We start from the raw sequence: 21,307 nt of genomic DNA, 5'->3' as shown, positions 1-21,307 counted from the left end.
ACATCCATAGGAAAAACAAATACTATGGAAGCCCATGATTACATTTTCAGTCTTCTTTAAACTATCCTCCATTGTGTTCAACAGAATAAAGTTGGAATAAGTAAAGTGTGAGTAAATGATTTTGAATATCGCTTCAAGAAATTGTCTTTAAAAAAAAGACATGAGAATCCAAATGCTTTTCTTAATGTTTATACAGTGAGGTTTTGTTAAGCAAAATTACAAAAAACATTTTCTTTTTAACACCTCAAGGTGAGCCTATTCTGACCAAAAAAATAAATATTTCACTTTATTTTAATGTGAAAATTGCATAGAATCTAAAATAAAAACTAATAAAATGTACAAATATTAATTTCAAAAATAAATAAATGAGCTAATAAAAATAATCTACATGTTGCTTTTATCTTGGCACATTTCAAGGCTGCTTTCACTGTGACAAGATGATTTGTCAGAAACTAGTGTGTAGCCTGTCATGTTATTTGTCTTTGGCACAAGTGTACAGGAGTCAAAATCTGCCACATTGGCTGCCACATCTTAACTTCCAAAAATGTAGTATAATCTGAATTTAGTCTGCATTAAACAACCAGCCTTTTGAGATGCATTATTGCTATCGGACACCTGTAGTAAAAGAGATTCTCCAACAGGGGCGTTCAGAGCCTTTGACAAGGATGGTGATGGACTTATCAAGCTCAATGTTTTTGAGGTAAGCCGCATCTTCAGAATGAGTAGAAGCATACTAATTATTTAGATTTTTATTATTCTTTATAATCTTTGCTATTTATCACTCTAACAAGTTCTTGCTTTCTGTTTTATTTGCGCAGTGGCTTCAACTGACAATGTACGCCTAAAGACATAAAAACAGAAGTCAGCCTGGCAACACTGAAGTTGGTAGAAATTACATATTGTGTGCATCCATTAAGTGGAGCAGTGCAGACAAAGAGCTACGCCTGAATCAAAATAATTCTTCCACAAATGCTGGTCAAGTACAAACCAATTTTATTTTGAGTAACTGAATGGACCATGATGCCTCATTCAGATTGCCCCTTTAAAGTAAAATGTTGACACATCTAAACACATCATTCTTGTAAACTGTGTGTGCTTCTGGGCAACTGTAAATTAATAAACTGAATAAAGTGTTTCACCATTCTATTCCTATTCTATTACTAGTTGCTCTTAGCATGTATTGCTGAGCATAAACATACAGCTCAAAATAGTGCAAAAAATGTGCTCATGATTGCAAACAATGGATAAACACATGATTTACCTTAAGTGTAAACAAAGCGTCTTGTGCTAGAGTAGCAAAATCACACATAAAAACAACCAGAATATTTCTAGCTGTTTTCAGATTCCTAAGAAGTTACTATATAGAACAATAAACAAACATATTCAGCTAATGCTATTATTAAAGATTTGCTATTATGATGCTATTTTGAAACTGACCTTAATCTTAAGACATGTAACAGCTCTGCTTAGGAGCACAAACATGCTCTCATAGCTTGACATAATTCGGCAGATAATCTTAACAAAATATATATTATTTCTCAAAACTATATACAAAAAAGGTCATTCCTAGATTCTAAAGTGCTATAGCTATTCAAAAATGTCATTTCTAGGAATAATCAGCATCGATTGGAGTAAATTAGTGCAAAATTATATGTGAACAGCTATCAAACTTATGCATTCTTTGCTCTGAGGGGAGATCATGGAGACCAGTCAGTGTTGTGAGATGTAGGTCCTGTAGTGCCATCTGCTGGTCTGGAGGACTGGAACCCTAACTGGTATCTGACAACACATTACAAGCATATATAAAACATATGCATAATTATGGTATGATTATATACAGTTGAAGTCAAAATTATAAGCCATTCTGTGAAGTGTTTTTTCTTTTCAAATATTTCCCAAATTATTTTTAACAGCACAAGGTTTTTTTTGCACAGTATTTGCTGTATTTTTTTTTACTTCTGGAGTTTATTTTTTATTTTTTAGTTTTATTTCAGCAATTAAAAACAACATTTTAATTCATTTTAAAGTCAAAATTATTAGCCCACCTAAGCAATATTTTTTTTTTTTCCGACTGACTACAGAACAAACCATCTTTATACAATGATTGGCCTAAAAGGTAAACCTTTAAATTGCAGTTTAGGCTGAATACTAGTATCTTGAAAAATATCAAGTAAAATATTAGACTGTCATCATGGCAAAAATGAAATAAATCAGTTTTAAGAAATGAGTTATTAAAACTATTATGATTAAAAAATGTGTTGAAAAAATCTTCTCTCCATTAAATAGAAATTGGGCAATGAATATAAAGGTGGGCTAATAATTCATGAGGGCGAATACCTGAATTCTACTGTAAAATACTATAGAAAGACATATTGGGGGTGGAAATACTATCTGAACTGAATGTATTAAGTGTTCTTACTCTTCATTTGCTGTAGTATCTTTATGCGCTTTTCCCTGAGTGAGGCCATCTCTGAGGTTACCTGATAACAAAAGAATTGATAATAGTGTAGGTGGATTATTACAAGTGTTCATATTGTGTAAATTAGAAGGGAAACTGTAGCTTCTAAAATACTCAAGGAGAAGAGCTTGTGACAATGATGATAAACGTACCTGTTGTTTAACAGCTAGCAGACGCTGAACTTCTGTGTATGTGCTCTGTAAAATGGATTGTGCCTGGATCAGCTGGTCGCCTACATTCTCCAAAGAGCGAGTCAACTCGTCTTCTTTCAAAGACAGCGCCAACAACTTATTCACATTGCCTAAGAACACACAAACACACACAACATTGTGGCGTATTGATGTCAATTACCATTGTATTTGAATTTTTAATTACTGCTGACTTAGGTTAAATTAATTCATTTGTCAATCTTAAATGATATCATAATAAAAAAATGTAATATTAAGAATCAATTTTGAATAGGGATTACTAATAAATAAGAATAGTAAAATTCATCACTCACCTTTTTTGAATATTTGGCTATTTCTCTCTGGATTCGGATTATTCACATTGTGAGAAATGTCCTGAAATCATACTATATTTTTTAATCAACAAAACAACCTATTTCAGTGGATTCTCTACACTTGCAACAAATTCCCTCATACCTGTTTTCTTTTCTTGGTTGTCTGGATGTTGTAATTCTCTGGAGACGTCTCGCTCTGTTCTTTTTCACTTTCATTTGATTTCTTTCTCTTCATATAAACAGCGTGACACTGAACATTTTCAGCAGTCTCCAATACCTGGCCATCATTTTTTGAAGTTTGGCTTTCAAGCGTCGTCTCAGGTAGTGAAGAAACAGATGGAAGAGAATCAGAGTATGGCTGTACTTGACTCATGTCTTTTCTAGAGAGGAAGAGATCATAAAACGTCATGACAAAAAAACATTCTTGTGATTAAAACTTTTTAATTTTCTTAGCTTTCAATTAATCAATAAATACATCCATAAACTATCCACACCTTGCCATGGGCTGAAAAACTGCATTTATTGCTTTTTCTTGTGGATTTTGGTGAACAGCTTCATGCACATTTGTTTTCTTCTGATCTGTACAATCTTGTCTTGCTGTTATGGTCAGGTTGTATCTGTGAGCATCCACTCTACTTTGGACCAATGCAGGGGAACAGGAAGGCTCAACACAAGCACCACCTACAGTTTCTGGAGTCACTTCATACACATCACCTCCTTTTTTTTCAGGGTTTGGAAGTGTAGTGTGAGCAGACACTTCTTGAGGATGATGCTCTGATGGTTTCACAAGTGGCCCATTTGAGTTGTCTATACCAGGCATGCATTCTTGTCTCCATTTAGACAGGATTTGGGTAAGCTGCATAGATGCTGGATGGTCATTTTGATTGTTTGCATTTGTAAACTCTTTACTCACAGCTACTGGTGTTGACCAGTATGTGCTATTATATGAGGTTTTTGCCTGTGTCCCTTTACCCCAACATTTTCTTTTCTCCATATTCCTCCTTACAAAAAGAAAGAAAACAGCAGTTAGTGTAATGGACTGTTCTAACAAGACAAGTTATTGTATTTCACAAAAAAGGCAGCAAACTGGGTCTTATTCACCGATAACTGCAAGGATTTTTCTTTTGCTGTCAAATTGTCAGTCGCCAATAATACAAAGATGTATAGAGCACAATTCACAACATCATAAGGATCAAACTAAGCAGTTTTCTGTTGGTGTACATAGCAAATTTATGATGAACCCATGAACCATCAGCTTCTAATAGAGAAAAATTATGAATAAACAAATATGTAGAGTAGATTTATACATAATTTTAAAAATAAAAACTAAAAATTATTTGTGCTTTTTGTATATTCAATTGTACAACAACATCAGTTTGAAGGTCCCAGAATATGTATACCATCTACATGCATCTTCCCTATAAAATCTGGGGATCAATCATCCCTTAAGTCTTTGTTTAATTGTATGGCTGATGTGAAGTGTTGGTTACTGAATAACTTTCTTTAACTGAATGAGGAAATGTGTGAATTTATTGTTTTTGCTCAAAAAGGTTTGAATTCTAATGACAATCTGTCGTTGCTTCCTGGAAAAATACGTTCCTCTGTAAAAAGTCAGTAGCCGCGTTTCCACTATCGCGCCTAAAGCCTGGTTTATACTTCTGCATCAAGTGACCGGCGCAACTCACGGCGCAGGCAACGCGCGCAGCTGTGCATACTTCTGCGCGCTGTCTCCGTTGGTCAGCATTAACACTTCCGAAACGCTAGTGGGCAGTGAGGTGTAAATGTTCCTCTGTGTCTTCGCTTCTGTTTTGCTATTCTGAACACTTCCTGGATGTACAAGTGACTCAGGCTGTTTCTCAATTCCAAGAACACGGAGAACGGACTTGTGTTCTTGTGGAGACCGGTTTTGCCAGGTGTCCTCGGAAGAATGGACTCAGGAGACCGCAAGGGCAGAGAACGCATCCTTTGAGAAATGGGATGCTGCGTTCTTCCTGATGGTCATGTGACCTTCACGCGTTTTAAATGGAAATTATTTAAACATTACAGCACTCATACAACGATTTATTGTTTTCCCCCCTCTTCAAAATATATGTAGGAGCCATTTGGCAACTTTGCTCATTGTTCCACTAGGTGGTGCTCTTTAAACAGGCTTTAAGTGGGAACGAACATTCAGGTAGCAGGTGTTGCTAGACGGAAGGGAGCACATACAGTTTCAAACACACACACTTTCAAACGCACACACTTTCAAACGCACACACTTTCACACACACACCCACAAACACAAACAAACGCTCACGCGCATTCACACAGAGAGCCGCACACATTCATTCATGCTTTAGCATGACGGTTTGTTTTGTTTGTAAGTCAAGATATGTGGCAGTGTTTGACTTCTACAAACGGAAACTTACCTGAAAGGAAATTTGTGAACTATTGGAGTTTGCAACTGCAATAAACGTAAACATCTTTGGAAACAAGTAAGACTGTTCATTTCATTTACACTACATCAGCCAGAGGACAGTGTGCGTCAGCTGGGTGCCTGTCTAACAACATCTCAGGGACTTCAAGCAATAGGCTTAGCCTCTACAATCAAGTCAAAACTGTATCTTCGCATCGCGGACCCGCCGGGAGTTGCGCCGGACCAGAAGATTCATGCCGGTTGTGTCTGAATGGAAGCCACAAAGTTATCGGTATACTGGGTCTGCTGTGGCGTGTTTGCTCTGCGCTTTGGAGGATGTCGGACGACGCTATTCATCAGCACTGCACGACGTGAGTTCTACGCAGATGGTCTTCATATTCGCTGGACAACGGCGCCCAACGCACGGTATGTGTAGCGCTACAATGCAATGAATGGCCATTCAGTTTGTGTTTAATTTGTGGGGCAAAATCCAATGCATTGGTGACACAAGGGGCGGGTAATTAACGTCGATTTTCTCCGTGAACTCTGCTACTGTTTTGTGTGAAATAGGTCATGGAGACGAATGAAACGATCAACAGGCCTGCCGAGCCGTCCGTAGAAATAAACACCATCGAACATGATAATGATGCGCAAACATCAAAAGAAAAACGCGTTGTTAAACTGACTGCTAAAGCGCTCGCTGATAAACTGGGACGTTTGCAAAATGAAAGGAAAACTAAGCTGAATAAGGCAGCCAGTTTAAGAAATGTGTTGAATAGTTTGATTGAAAAGGGAAATGTTGTACAAGCTCAATGTGTATTTGATGATTTTATTAAGGTCTGTGATGAATCAAAAGGTGTTCATGAGTGTTTGATGGGTATGTTACCTGATACTGAACAAGAAAAACATGATGTGTGGTTTAAAGCCAAAATGATCGCCAATAATGAGCTCATTTCTAAGGTGCTATTGTGGTTATCAAATTCTGGTCAAAATGTGAATGTTGGTCCTACTGGTAGCCAAATTGGTGATGGTATTAATCCAGAGGATAGTGTTTCAAATGCAACTAGTAAACGGTCAGGGAAAAGTGCAGGTAGTAAATCAAGCACTACTTCTTCTGTGCGAATTAAAGCACAAGCAGAAAAGGCTGCATTGCTTGCTCGTATAGCAGCTTTAAAGGAAAAGCATGCATTGGAAGAGCTAAAGCAGCAGATAAAGAGAAAATTAGAGCAACAGGAGTTGGATACTATGTTGGCTGAAACTGCTGCCAGACTGTCCGTGCTCAAAGCTTCTGATAATTTCTGCAGTGAAAATGCATCTGATGCTATGAATTCTTACTTGACGAGAGAAACACAAAGTTTAGCACCTCCACACAAACTGGACCCGATGGCAAGTGACTTAAAATGTGCACCTCAAAGTAAACCACAACAAACACAGGAGTGGACATCATCATCAACAACCCCCCCACTTTTAGCCGGAGCGCTACATCAAGCTAGTCAACAGCCCACCACTAGACCAAAGGAGTGGTCTGGTTTAAATAAACAAACAACTGAAATCAACCGAAATTTACATCAGCAACCAACCCAACTTAATGTGCCAAATACAAATCAAAGGTATACAGGAGGATCTAGTTCAGGGGTGCACTGGAGGATTAATACAACATCACTTGTTCAACAACAGCATTTGATATCCTTGCCAGCAAGAAATATCCCTTTGTTCGATGGAGATCCTCTCCAATATGTCTCCTTCATGAGAGCTTTTGAACAAGGAGTGGAAGAAAAGGCTAGTAAGAGCGACTGTTTGTACTATCTGGAACAGTTCACTAGGGGGCAACCAAGAGAGCTTGTTCGCAGCTGTTTGTATATGACGCCTGAGCTAGGTTGTGATAAAGCAAAGCAGCTGGTACAGGAACACTTTGGCTGTAAGTACAAGAATGCTGTGGCGTACATTGAAAAGGCTTTATCTTGGGCTCCAATAAAGAATGAAGATGTTAATGCTCTACAGGCTTACTCTCTCTTTCTGCGAGGCTGCTGCAATGTTATGGAGGAACTTCAGTATATGCATGAGCTGGATATGCCAAGTAACATAAGGGCAATTGTCTTAAAGCTGCCATTTAAACTTCGAGAGCAATGGAGGACTGCTGCACATGACCTACAGGAAACAACAGGAAACAGAGCCTTGGTCAATGACCTGGTGAGAGTTATAGAAAGACATGTTCAAATTCTGTCTGATCCATTGTATGGCAATATTAGCGACTCACCATCTGCAACAACTGTTCAAAGAGCTGTCAATAGGCCACGAGTATCTCCAGAACAAAGAACTAAAGGAAAAAGCTTTGCTACTACCATTACACCTGTGAAAGTTGGGTGTACCACAGAATCAAGGACCATCTCACCTAGACATAACTCTGTATCTACTTTATTCTGTGCATACTGTTCTCAGAGTCATCTATTAGAACATTGTCAACAGTTCAAATGCAAAAAACACAGAGACAAGATTAATTTTCTGAAGGAGAAACACCTCTGCTTTGGTTGTTTGAGTACTTCACACATGAGTCGTGACTGTGAGAAACGCCTAACTTGTAAAATATGCAGCCAAAGCCATCCTACTGTACTTCATATTAACAAGAGCGACACAGCTAGCATGCATAAAGAGCATGTTGCTAAGGTCACAGTAAGTACTTCTACTCAAGTTGACAAAGATATTACATCACACTCATTCGCTTCAACTGCTGAGACTTGTGGACATACAGGGGCCGGAGCAGATCAGTGTCTGTTATCCATCGTGCCAGTCCAAGTCAAGTCCATCAAATCTGATCAGGTAATACTGACATATGCATTCTTGGATCCTGGCAGCTCCGCCACCTTCTGCTCAGAACAGCTTATGCAAAAGCTTCATCTTACTGGGAAACGAACCCAGTTCCTCTTATGCACTATGGGGCAAGAAAGGGTGGTGCCAGCATATTCACTCACAGGACTGGAAGTGTCTGGTATTAATGGTAATGTCTTCCATGAACTTCCTCAAACCCTAACACAAAAGAAAATGCCCGTAAACACTGATAACATTGTTACTGCTGAAACTCTGGTAAAATGGACATACCTGGTAGGGTTAACACCTCCCAAGATAGAAGCTAACGTAGACCTGTTGATTGGAAGCAACGCACCAAGGTTGTTGGAACCTTGGGAGGTTATTAATAGCCATGGGAATGGCCCATATGCTATAAGGACGTGCTGGGATGGGTCATTAATGGTCTTGTGCATGGAGAAGACTCCTGTCTTAATGCTGAATGTAGGTCAGCTGTAGTTAACAGGATTTCAGTATGTAAATTGGAGGAAATGCTGAATAACCAGTATAATCAAGACATTAACGAAAGAGTCACAGAAGAGAAAGGGCTATCAAGGGAAGACAAGAAGTTCATGGATATTATGGAAAGATCTGTAACACTTAAAGACAACCATTATCAAATTAAACTGCCTCTTAAGATAGACGTGCATCTGCCCAATAACTTTGCTGTGGCAAAACAAGGGCTAACAAGTCTAAAACGAAAGTTTCTGCAGAATAAACACTTCTTCAAAGAGTACCGCAATAAAGTCAACGACATGTTACTCAATGGTTATGCAGAGAAAGTACCTACCCAGCAGTTAAGTGGCAGCAGTGGTAAAGTTTGGTACATTCCTCACCACGGAATATATCATCCCAGGAAGAAAAGTCTGCGCGTGGTATTTGACTGTTCTGCATCATTTAAAGGATCATCATTGAATGAACAGCTCCTGCGAGGTCCCAACTTTAATAGCACACTGATTGGAGTCCTCCTGAGGTTTCGGCAAGAACCTGTGGCATTCATGGGGGATGTGCAAGCAATGTACTATCAAGTTAAGGTTCCAGAGGAGGATAGAGACCTTCTGCGGTTCTTGTGGTGGCCTGAGGGAGATCTCACGAAAGATGCGTCAGAATTCCGCATGACTGTCCATTTATTTGGTGCGGTATCATCTCCAAGCTGTGCCATCTTTGCTCTGAGGAAAACAGCTGATGATAATCAGGCTGAATTTCCAGCAGAAATTCCACAAACTGTCAAAGAAAACTTCTATGTCGACGACTGCTTGAAGAGTGTAGAATCTGAGAAGAAAGCTGTAACAATGATCAAACACCTGACGATGCTCTGCCAAAAGGGAGGATTTACCTTGACAAAGTGGGTAAGCAACAGTTGCTATGTTCTGCAAGCCATGCCACAGGAATATAGAGCTAAGGGTGTGGAAGAACTTGACATGGACCGAGATGAACTTCCCATGGAAAGAGCCCTTGGATTACAGTGGTGTGTTCAGAAGGACACATTTACATTCAAAATGGCACCTTGTCAACGGTCCTGTACTAGACGTGGAATGCTATCTGTCTCCAGTTCAGTGTATGACCCACTTGGTTTCCTGGCACCAATTCTACTACCTGCAAAGATAATGCTGCAAGAATTGTGCAGAAGAAACTTTGGATGGGATGAAACGGTACCTCAAGAGCTACTACACCGTTGGACAAGATGGATAGAGGAGTTGGAAATGCTGTCTAACTTTGAGATTAATAGATGCATCAAGCCCAAAGACTTTGGAACTGCCATACATGCTCAGCTTCATCATTTCTCAGATGCTAGCGAGCTAGGATATGGGGCAGTTACTTATCTCAGGATGCAAAATAGCAAAAATGTCATCCACGTTGCATTTGTGATGGGCAAAGCCAGAGTTCTAGAGCCCGTCTAGAGTTAACAGCTGCAGTTCTTGCCGTTCGTATGGATCTGATGCTGAAAAAAGAGCTGCAAATCCCACTGGCAGAATCAATATCCTGGACAGACAGCACATCAGTGCTTAAGTACATAAATAATGAAGACAGACGTTTTCATACGTTCGTGGCTAATAGGGTCACCATTATAAGAAATACAACAACAACTTTACAGTGGCGGTACATTCGTTCCAAGGAAAACCCAGCAGATGATGCATCTAGAGGTCTGAGGGTTGGTGACTTCATTGAACACAATAGGTGGATAGTAGGTCCAAGCTTCTTGTATAAGTCAGAAGAGGATTGGCCAGCTGATAGAGCTGACATGGTGATCAAAATTGATGATCCGGAAATAAAAAGAGAAGTTTTAGTGAACGCAGTAACGCCTGTTTCACACCGCAAGCGTCAGCGGCGCATGAGCAGAGCATGACCAGCGCTTGTGTTTTCGGCGTCCATGTTAACAGATTAGAGCTTTCATACCGCACGCAGCAGCAGCGCGTCAGAGCGAGGCGTGAGCGTCGCCGAAGCAGCAGTGCAGCGATAGTTTTGGCGCTGGGTCTATTTTTGACGCGCTGCTCACGCTCAATTAAAGTGACAATGCATTGATAATGACCAAAACACAATGAATGACAGTAAAAGTTTGCAATTTTACCCAATAAATGCGTTAATAATGTCAAATGGTTTATATATAGTCATTCAAATGAACTTAAAACGATTAAAAACGGCAACAAACATTTATTTAGGCCCGAACTACAAAACCAAATGTAAAACAATTTTACTATCAGTTTTGCTTAAGTTGCACACAAGTGTTGTAGGAGAGGGGAAATGGAATATTTACGGGTTTTGTAGTCCATAGCGAAGTGTATTGTGGGTAGTGTAGTTCGACACGCATGCTGGATTATGTGAGCTTGCTGTGTTCTGTGCAGCTGAGCAGAGCAAGAAAGTTTTAATCGGCTTTGTTTTATGTTCACTCGAGTTATTCCTACCGTGAGCTGTTTGCACTGTGAATCTGACAACACGAAAATAAGTAAAAGAATGGCATGCATTGGTTACTTTTGTCCGTCTCATCTGCACGAGCATGAATTAACGAGCTGTTATTCTGCCGCTGGACATCACTGAAGCGGAGAAAGTAGTTTGATCATGTATAAATATCATTATAACTATATTGTATAAATATGATTATAACTAGGTCTACAGCAACCTGATGATCAAAAACCAAATGACATGATATCACAGGCGATTGTCCTCTGACTGTAGACACTTGTCATATAAGTTAGCTTGAGAAGCATACAGTACTATTTGATCTATAAAATTTGTAAAATAAACATTTGCAGGTTAATGAAACAGCTTAGGAGGGGCCTTGGTGCAGATGAAAAGTTTAAAAAGTGTATTTGTATATAAAGAGACATGGGTAACTAGATAGAATAGACAGAGATAGGTTGATCTCTGCAGCAGCTGCCGAAGAGCTGCGCGCTGCAGACGCAGCTGGTGTGAAAGGCAAACGCCTGCGTGCTGCTACTGCTCGACATACGCGCTGCTCACGCTCTGCTCACGCGCCGCTGACGCTTGCGGTGTGAAACAGGCGTAAGTGTAACTGACTCCTCAGATAGCACCACTCGTTTAATTGCGCATTTCTCAGATTGGAAGAGATTGAGGGTAGCCGTAGCTTGGTTTCTTAAGTATAAGAGAATGCTTCAGGAACGGTGTCACAAGAGGAAAGAGTCTAAGACTTCTTATGTGGGTATGTAGAGTGTTCCAGTGCATGAAAGGTGCACTTTGTCCATTGAAGACATAAGTGAGGCAGAGCTTGCCATTATACGCTTTTGTCAACAGCAACGATTTAGTGAGGAAATCGCTACCTTGTCAGCTGAAAAAGGAACTGTGAGTAAGCAAAGCCCTCTGTACAAACTGGATTCACGTTTGGATAACAGACTTCTAAGAGTCGGTGGGCGACTAGCCAGAGGTTCACTACCAGAGGAAGCTAAGCATCCACTGATTTTGTCCAAAGACCACCATATAGCTACTCTCCTCCTGCGAAATATTCATGAACGGCTCGGACATAGTGGTCGAAACCACATACTGTCCACATTACGAAGGAAATATTGGATCACAGGTGCTAATTCGGCAGTAAGAAAGATAATGTCTGACTGTTGTCTCTGCAGAAGACAAAATGGTGGTCGAATGATGCTACAGAAGATGGCAGACTTGCCCATGGAGAGGATTCTTCCGGACAAACCACCATTCACCAACACTGGGGTTGACTACTTTGGTCCTATAGAGGTGAAGAAAGGACGAGGCACTGCCAAGCGATATGGCGTGATATTCACTTGCCTGTCTAGTAGAGCAGTCCACCTTGAAATAGCCAACTCGTTGAATACAGACGCATGCATTAATGCAATACGTCGGTTTGTCTGTAGAAGATGTCAAGTTGTTAATTTACTGTCTGACAATGGTACCAATTTTAAAGGAGCAGAGGAGGAACTCCGAGAGGCACTCCTAACCTTGAACCAGACAAATATTGGAGAAATGCTACAACAAAAGGGCATTAAATGGAGTTTCAATCCTCCTGCAGCGTCGCACTATGGTGGTGTTTGGGAGCGTATGATTCGCATGGTGAGAAGAATTCTCTCTTCAGTCCTTCATCCACAAAAATTGGACGATGATGGACTCCACACAGTAATATGCGAAGTTGAAGCCATCTTAAACGACTGCCCCATCACCAAGTTATCTGACGATCCAAATGATCTAGAACCCCTGACACCTAATCATATCCTCCTCATGAAAGGTAAGCCGTCTTTGCCACCAGGGCTGTTTAAACACCATGATCTGTACATCAGAAAGCGATGGAGGCAAGTTCAGTACATATCTGATCTCTTTTGGAAACGGTGGATTCGTGAATACCTGCCGTTATTGCAAGAGAGGCAGAAATGGAACGAACAGAGAAAAAATCTCAAACCAGAAGATATCGTGATCATTATGGATCCTACAGCACCACGAAGCTCATGGCCTCATGACACTCAAGAGTGCTTGAAGCATTTCAAGACAAGAAAAAGATTGTGCGTTCAGTGCAGCTTCAGACCAAAAGTAGTATAATAGAACGGCCTGTGACTAAACTCTGCCTATTGCAAGAATCAGTTTAGCTTATCTATTATTAAAGTGTCTCCACTGGGCTATTGTGTATTTGAAGTATTGTGTATGTGCACCTATTATTGCCTGATGTTCTTTTATGGCTCCTTAATATTATATTTGGGAATTGTTACATTTGTATACAATTAGGGGCCGGGATGTAGGAGCCATTTGGCAACTTTGCTCATTGTTCCATTAGGTGGTGCTCTTTAAACAGGCTTTATAAGTGGGAACGAACATTCAGGTAGCAGGTGTTGCTAGACGGAAGGGAGCACATACAGTTTCAAACACACTTTCAAACGCACACACTTTCACACACACACCCACAAACACAAACAAACGCTCACGCGCATTCACACAGAGAGCCGCACACATTCATTCATGCTTTAGCATGACGGTTTGTTTTGTTTGTAAGTCAAGATATGTGGCAGTGTTTGACTTCTACGAACGGAAACTTACCTGAAAGGAAATTTGTGAACTATTGGAGTTTGCAACTGCAATAAACGTAAACATCTTTGGAAACAAGTAAGACTGTTCCATTTCATTTACACTACATCAGCCAGAGGACAGTGTGCGTCAGCTGGGTGCCTGTCTAACAACATCTCAGGGACTTCAAGCAATAGGCTTAGCCTCTACAATATATACTTTGCATAAAAACATTATAAATATACTCTGCACAATATAAATAAAACAAATTTTAATACGTATTTCAGAAAACAAACAACCCTTAATGAGTTTATTCCTTTATTAAGATATTCATGTTAATGTTTACTTTCATCGTTTCATTTAGAGAAACTCCTGAGGACTTTAATAATAAATCTAAATAAAATGCTGCGCTTCCCACCTCCAGTCGCAATGACTTCTGGGACTTCCAGAGCGAGATCGGTGCTCAAGTCTGCATCAGTGCATCCTCGATATCAAGAACACATCTGGGAAGTTTCACGCATCCTTCGTACTTGCGGTCTTGAGTATTGGAACTGAACTTAGGCAGCTGATGATGACGTTGCACGAGAACACGAGGACGCAAGACAGCTGAAGAACGCATATTGAGAAACAGCCTCAAACTCGCTCATTTTGAGGCAGGAACCGGTGGACGTGCAACAACTTTAACCATGAGGTAAACACAGAACAAAACTTTCCATCTGGAGCTCCTTCACGGGACTCCACACTTGTAAACAATCGCTCGCGCCATTCGCGCGGCTTTCGGTCCCGCCCAGACTCGTCGGCGCTAGCAAGCCGACCAATCACAGAGCTTGCGCTACGCGTTGTTGCGACGTGTAGTTACAATTTTTGAGAGGTGCACGTCAGTGACGGCGATGGCCACGGCGAAGGGCTATGCATCAGCGCCGTAGCCTACGCCGGTGTTTGACGCAAAAGTATAAATCAGCCTTAAAGCGAGCGAGACAGGGCGAGCCAAGGCCAGTGGCGTTTCCACTGTCACTTCCGGGGCTTAATCGGGCCAAAGCGGGGCTTTCTTGGGGCCAGCGGCTGGCCTTTTTCGGCCCGCCGAATACCTTGGGCCAAGAAGGGCCAGCTGGGGCTTCGGGGCGGAGTGAAAGGAGAGGCGGGCAGTTTTCTGATCGCACATGAGTACATGCGCCAAACAAATAAATAAGGCAAAGAAAACATCTAGCCTTATAGTCTAGGATCTTTTTGCGTATGATCACCCTTATGTTTCCCTTTTAAATGTAAGGCTGCTGCATAAAATAATAAAGCAGTTTTAATTTATAGTGACGTTTTTTGCTGCGTCCTCCTTTATGTTTTAATAACAAATAATAATCTTTACACCATATTAAGCCGACAGTAAAGGTTTTCGAGAGTTTTTGTCAAGTTTAAAATGTTTGTTTGTGCGCGTTTAATGCGTGTGTGTGTGAGACCGGGCAAAAGCGCTCCTTCACAGCTCTGTTATGCCGCGAGCGGCTTTTTTCTTTATTTATTTTGGAGATAAAACACAATATAAATACAACAGAAAGACATAAAACTTAAAAAATTACGTGCCCACTTTCGTAGACTTTAAACAATATAGTGTCATATCTTGATAAAATAGCCTAAACTATATTGAAATATAATTTAAAGAATTACAAATATCGGATATATAAAATCACATTAAATAAATTAACCAATATAAAATAAACAAAAGCTAGCTATAACAATATAGGTAGCCTATATACAATACATAAATCAAACCGTTTTAAAGCCACATATAGCCTAACTTTCATTTTACAAAAACCTGTCTGAAAAAAAAGATTTTCGATATTTTCTAAAAACAATAAACACCGGAGAAGGTTTGAAATATTTATATAAAGTAAATATTTATATAAGTAAATATTTATAAAGTATTTGGATGCGATGATATTAATCAAATCGCTCAAACAGAGCATTATTTGGGTGAGTGAAAGCAGAATCTAGCCTATAGCCTACCTTTTTATCTGTCACTCAGTCCTGCGCAGCGCTCGCTGCTTTAAACGCATCGGGGGAAAGTCCAAACACAAAATGTGTTCTATATCCTCAAACAACTGTTTATGTTTTAATATGACGTGGTTAAATTTATAAATGAAACTTTAAAATGTAGAGTTTTAGTGAATAGCTGCCGAGCGCAACAAATATGGCTCTATTTTATTAGGCTACTCGCTCTTTTGATATTTCTATCAAAACGAGGATGTTATAAAATACATGCCATATCGAGTTATAAAGGAGAATTTCTGTGGTTTTATATTATGGATGTGTGCGCTCTCTGTGTTGGGTCCCTGCGTTAGTGGCGAGGGCACTCGATGCACAATATGCCAACAGTCGGTCGGCGAGTAAACAAATGTAATGAATGGAAATACACTGGTCTGTGCGTATAGACATTTCATGTACTGCTGTACAGTAACGTGTCGTTTGTTTGTTTCGGTTGTCTTCATTTTAATGGTTTCGTTTAGTGATGATTCTATGGTGTGCTTTATCTGCCTGTCCTGATTCCAGCTGAAGTGGACGGGTTGTGTGACGTTTGATTCGGGGACGTTCTGTGGGCGGTATTTGCGTGACGCGCTGTGAGGTAATAGCCCGACAGTGGAAACGCGACATGATTTCAGCCTCATTTCTCAACCTCCTGGGCTATTGGCCTGGCCCGGCCCGATTAAAGCCCTGGCTCGCACTGGCCCGATAGTGGAAATGCGATGTGAGTCCAGAACTCAGCTGCCAGGCTTTTAACAGGCCGAAAATAAAGAGAGCACATAACATCTCTACTCGTTTCCCTACACTGGCTACCAATCTAGTTTAGAATTCAGTACAAAGTGATGTTGTATGTTTTTAAATCCCTCCATGGCCTGGCCTGAGTGTATTTCTAAGCTAATTAACATACACAAACCGTGAGAGTCTACAGGAATCAGAGATTCAATACCTTTTAAGACCTTTTTTAAGACTCTTTCTATAAATTGAGACCTTATAACCACTTTAAGATTCAACCAGAAACACTAGCGGGATTTTAAATTACAGTATAATTATTAAATTTTAAGGTAGGAAAGTAATCCAAAACTAAACAACTGAATAAATAGCTATTAAATCTAGCTAATTCAGCAGGTTGGCGCCTATAGAAGTGCAGAAATAAAGGTGTTGCCTTGGTTACTGCAGTGAACAAAGCAGCATGATGTCAAATCTAGCAAGATTTTACTGATTATATAAACTACACAGCATTCTGATATTCGGAGAGTAAATTCAGGCAAACTTCAGCATACAACCATACATTGCTTGATCAAAAACTTTAAATTTAACACCTTTAAAATAGCCTTTAAGACTTTTTAATACTTTTTAAGGGCCTTAAATTTCTCTACATTGATATATCTACTTTTAATACTTTAAGACACCGCGGACAACCTGTCTAAGGATCATCTCTATTTGACAGTTCCACGATCACGCTTTAAATGTTGAGGTGATCAGCAGCAGATCTTTGGAAATTTTTAGTTAGAACATAATTCAATCACAACACACATACAAAATTTTTTTTCTAACCTTGATGAATCAGAGTATTGTACATGATGATCAACATTCATGTTCATTCATCTTTCTGCACACTGAAAACTTTCATTTATGCCTTTCAAACCTCTAAGCAAATACATTAAATATCTAAAAAGTATTGAGATTTTAGCAGTTCCTCCTTTTATAAAAATATATATTATTTTTTAAATGTGATATAAGTCTCCGGAATATTACGATCTTGTTCTAAAAAGAACAAAAAAGCTAAGTCTGAAAACAAAATTAACAAATGTGACAAGTGATAATTTCAAACTAACCTTTGGAAGCAAAGGTTTCTGAGTTCATCGTCCATATCAGCACTGTAGTCCACAAACTGTCCATCAGCCGTATTCTTCTTGAGTTGAAACATCATGTATTGGTGTTCAATAGTTTGGGTATGCAGGTTAAAGTCTGCCAAACATGCATATGACAACTCACAAGCCCTGCACTTATGCACTTGTGGTCTGTAGGAAGAAAACCATACATTTACAAAAAAAAATACTACAGGTATACAGTAGTCAGTAGATAATTTCTTCAAAATGATCCTTAAACTATTGAACAACACCCATTCTTGATTTGATCCATCTTAAATATGTAGAACAGCATAAGCAAGATGATGGTTTTGAGTCACATACCTGCCTTTCAGCTGCTCAATCCTCTGATGGTGTGAACCACTGTGCATATGTACATCGATATCCTGTTACAGCAAAGATCGTGATAGTAAAGAATAGATCAAAAAATATCAACAGCCAAATGTGTTTATACCAGGGGTGCACAAACTTTTGCTTATGAAGGGCTAAAAACCAAATATCATTATGAGCCGTGGGCCGAAGGTAAATATGCCGAACTATATTACATTACAGTTGCCATGGATAATTTCCTAATTGATTACATAGCATTTAAAAAAATAGAAAACATTAAATAGTATTATTTAATGCAGCATAACCTTTTAAATGATAACTTATTGCAATAAAAACAATCACATTGGAGTACAATGCTGAATACTCCAGTCAAGCAGAATCTGCTTTGACTTGATTTGCTCACCAAATTCTCTGCATTGTCTGTGACATTATTTACATTTAAACTGATTAATCTGATTACTTTACACCATTTTAACAATAAAACAAACAAAGGGTTACATTAAATTTAAACTGACAATCTGGAAACCATCCCTATCATTCTTCCTCTCCTTGAATGGGATAGTGGGCCAAATCAAAGGTTACCATGAGCCAATTTTGGCCTGCGGGCCCTAGTTTGGGCATTTCTAGTTGAAACAGTCACTGATAATAGAGCAGAAAACATTCTGTTTGGGAGTAAAGGCCAATAACTTAAAGCACCAGATAAAACAGTTTTGCAGAATGATATTAACATTTAATGTTAAGCTGAATATTTTAGCTTTCATTTATAATGTTGTCATTCTTAAAGGGAATGCAGTAGTGTACCTGCATAAGATCATAATACAAAGGTGACAAGCTGCTAACCTGTACAGGGAAACTCTTACAGCATATGCAACAAGTGCTGCAATCTTTGTGTTGTTGCTTCCTAAATAGATGAAAAGTTCATATTAGAACGTCATATTAAAATTTATTTTGATAAAATAGCATGCAAACATCAGGGCAGTTTATAAACTTGAACATTTTTAATTAAATCCTTCACATTTAATGATGACAAAATACCTTTGTTGCTGTATTTTAAGGGCTCTGAGTTCATTTTTAGTAAGGGCAATATCGCAGTCCTCTCGAAGTTCCTTTTGTTTCCCTTTAGTGTGGAGAAGAAACAACCTATGTGTGTGCTCAGGGGTTGAAATATGCTCCTTATACATCTCAAGTCCCATCAAAGACACATTACAAGCAAAACAGTTATGCAACTGTTTACTGCAATGACAAAAGTGCATATTTACTCAATGAAAGAAGGGCATTATAACAATACGGTAAAATTTTAATTCCATACCTCCTCTTGATATGCTCGATTGCCTCATGGTGCACATAAGAATGTATATGACTGGTCAAATTCTGGAAAAATTACAAATATTTTTGTCAACCATATGGACATGTTGATATAATAACCATATTTACATTTTTTCTCTTCAAGTATAAGTGAGTATTTTATATAGAGTAAAACTGTGGCTCAGTGGTTAGCACAGTCACTTCAAAGCAAGAAGGTCGCCATTTCAAGCCCTGGTTGTGTCAGTGTTCATTCCTGTGTGGAGTGTGCATGTTCTCCCCGTGTTTGTGTAAGTTGGTGATTCATTCTGCAGTGGCAACCCCTGATTAATAAAGAAACTAAGCCAAAAGAAAATGAATGGATGAATAAAAACTGTGACACATTAAAGTAGTGAGCGTATATAAAAATGATTAGAATAATTATTTGTACTTTTTTGTTACATATTTCTAGTGACAAGCAGATGAATCACTGATTGGAAAGAAGAACATGTCAAGTAATAACACTGATGACTCATCCTGCACTCACTCATTTTGTCCTTGTATTTTTCAGGATGAAAACAAATTATAGCAAGCAGCAAACACATACACGTTAGATAACTTATTATCATATAACTCTAATGACCATCGCAGTAATATAATCAGACAACAAACAATATTGCTGTTACAATATAAGTTATATATAAGCAAATTTGATTACAAGTTACAAACCTTTTCTCCGTACTGCTGACAACAAATCAAACATCTCCTGTAATTTTTCCCGATATTGTGGTTAACGTTAGCATGATTGCGCTTTTTCTTTATCTTCGTTTTGGCTTTGGCTTGGTTTGGTTTGGCTTTCATTGCTGCTTTAGGTCAGGAAACAAACAAAGTAATGCTCGTGACAGGATTGCTGTTTAAACTGTTTACTCGGAGCAGCTAGCTGGAAGCATCTTGTCATGAATCGTAGCGTAATACTAACTTAATTTGTAATTTGTAATAAATACTATATTAATTTGCCTAAATTTATATTTCATCACTGCTTGTCAGCACATCAGCCGTCCACGCGTTTGCTGAATTTGAACATGTTGGTGATGGTGGCTAACAGTGTTGCCACATCCTACAAAAATAAACCATATGTTAAATAGTGCTCAAAATTATGATGCTCGCCTAACCAAAATAAATTCCTGTGGTTTATACTTTGTCAGATGTAAAATAGAAGTGGAAGAATGACTTTCCAAAAATATTAATAGTAATAATAAATAAAAAAATAATAAATAAATAAACTGGCTACGTTTTGCTGAACCTGGCAACATTGCGGTAGGAATTGACGGTATGACGGCGTTTAAAGCTCCCCCTAGTGCTGTGGTTCTCTCTGAAAGTTGCCTTATGGTTTCAAATCACAATAATTATTGACCAATTCTGATAAAAAAAAAAGCAAAACAAAACATCGCTTATATGTCCTACTTCAGATTACCACAATCTTGATTACCATGATCACATCACATATTTAAACAGAATATAAGTAATAAAAGAGGGGGAAACAGAAACATCAGAATGTGGGTGATTTAATCAAAATAATGTTTTAAAAAGAACAATTGCTAAAATTACATAAATGCAATGTGTGGACTTTCAGTTGATTTCAGTACTTTTATATAATGTTTTTCCCAAAGCATTATAAAAGCCATGCATGCAAGCACCCACACACACTTGCACAAATACTCAAAACTTCTCTAAAGCTAGAATGACTCCAGTTCATAAAGGTTCTGAACATTGCTTTTCTGTTGAAGTTAGTGTGCAGAAAAAAAAACATGTGAGAAAAAAGCGCGTTTATAGCAAGGCAATCTTTAGAAAAGTTTATTTATTAATTTATCTATTGTTGATATTTGAATTAACTTTTATCTTTTTATAATATAATAAAAAGTGTTACTAGTATTAAATAACAAAAAGCAGAAATCTTGTTTATGTAAAATAATATTGAACATTTTCTTTATTATTATCATTTATTTGTTCTCATGATTGCTTTTGCTATACATAGGCAATACTTATAATGTGATATGTGTATTTAGATGTAATGATTTTTTTTCTTTCTAAATATTAACATTATTTATTTTAATACCACAGTATAGGTATCAGTGTTGGTATTGTTAAAATGG

At 38.6% G+C, this 21,307-nt stretch overlaps 2 protein-coding genes across 4 annotated transcripts in view; one reads left to right on the top strand and one right to left on the bottom strand.

The window, feature by feature from the left end:
- Positions 1-1,594, top strand: part of capn3b (calpain 3b) — a 46,366-nt gene extending 44,772 nt beyond the window's left edge. Inside the window, exons 19-20 of one of the 2 annotated variants that reach the window (XR_015517387.1) lie at positions 642-700; positions 819-1,141. Coding sequence is in view for 1 of the 2 variants with exons in the window: in NM_001243321.1 (NP_001230250.1) it covers positions 642-700; positions 819-845 (86 nt within the window). In the remaining variant the exon portion in view is untranslated. 2 annotated transcript variants of the gene reach the window in all.
- Positions 177-20,223, bottom strand: znf106b (zinc finger protein 106b). Of its 2 annotated transcripts, none has more exons than XR_015518428.1 (12): positions 19,884-20,223; positions 19,183-19,244; positions 18,909-19,106; positions 18,714-18,774; positions 17,868-17,929; positions 17,511-17,696; positions 3,455-3,961; positions 3,103-3,340; positions 2,961-3,032; positions 2,611-2,759; positions 2,420-2,480; positions 177-1,779 (listed from the first exon to the last, which is right to left on the bottom strand). XR_015518428.1 is itself a non-coding variant. In XM_087298234.1 (12 exons), the coding sequence occupies exons 1-12, from the start codon at positions 20,013-20,015 to the stop codon at positions 1,769-1,771; spliced, it is 1,728 nt and encodes a 575-aa protein (XP_087154360.1). In that variant the 5' UTR covers positions 20,016-20,223; the 3' UTR covers positions 177-1,768. The 2 variants fall into 2 exon arrangements, 1 of the variants encoding a protein (XP_087154360.1); XM_087298234.1 differs by having other exon boundaries at positions 2,961-3,021.
- Between the last annotated feature and the right edge of the window lie 1,084 nt (positions 20,224-21,307).

Source organism: Danio rerio, chromosome 20 (genome assembly GCF_052040795.2).
Source record: "Danio rerio strain M-AB ecotype USA chromosome 20, GRCz13ab, whole genome shotgun sequence".
Taxonomy (NCBI): Eukaryota; Metazoa; Chordata; class Actinopteri; order Cypriniformes; family Danionidae; genus Danio; species Danio rerio.
The sequence above is the reverse complement of the archived record's forward strand: the minus strand, read 5'-3'. Positions and strand labels throughout refer to the sequence as shown.

What these genes read in the sequence shown, in the direction of transcription:
- znf106b (XM_087298234.1), bottom strand. Translation starts at nt 20,015, where the DNA reads ATGAAAGCCAAACCAAACCAAGCCAAAGCCAAAACGAAGATAAAGAAA. An exon ending in GTCAGCAGTACGGAGAAAAG is followed by an intron (nt 19,245 to 19,883) that starts GTTTGTAACTTG and finishes TAATTTTTCCAG; the next exon opens with AATTTGACCAGTCATATACA. An exon ending in TAGCCAAATATTCAAAAAAG is followed by an intron (nt 2,760 to 2,960) that starts GTGAGTGATGAA and finishes GTGTGTTCTTAG; the next exon opens with GCAATGTGAATAAGTTGTTG.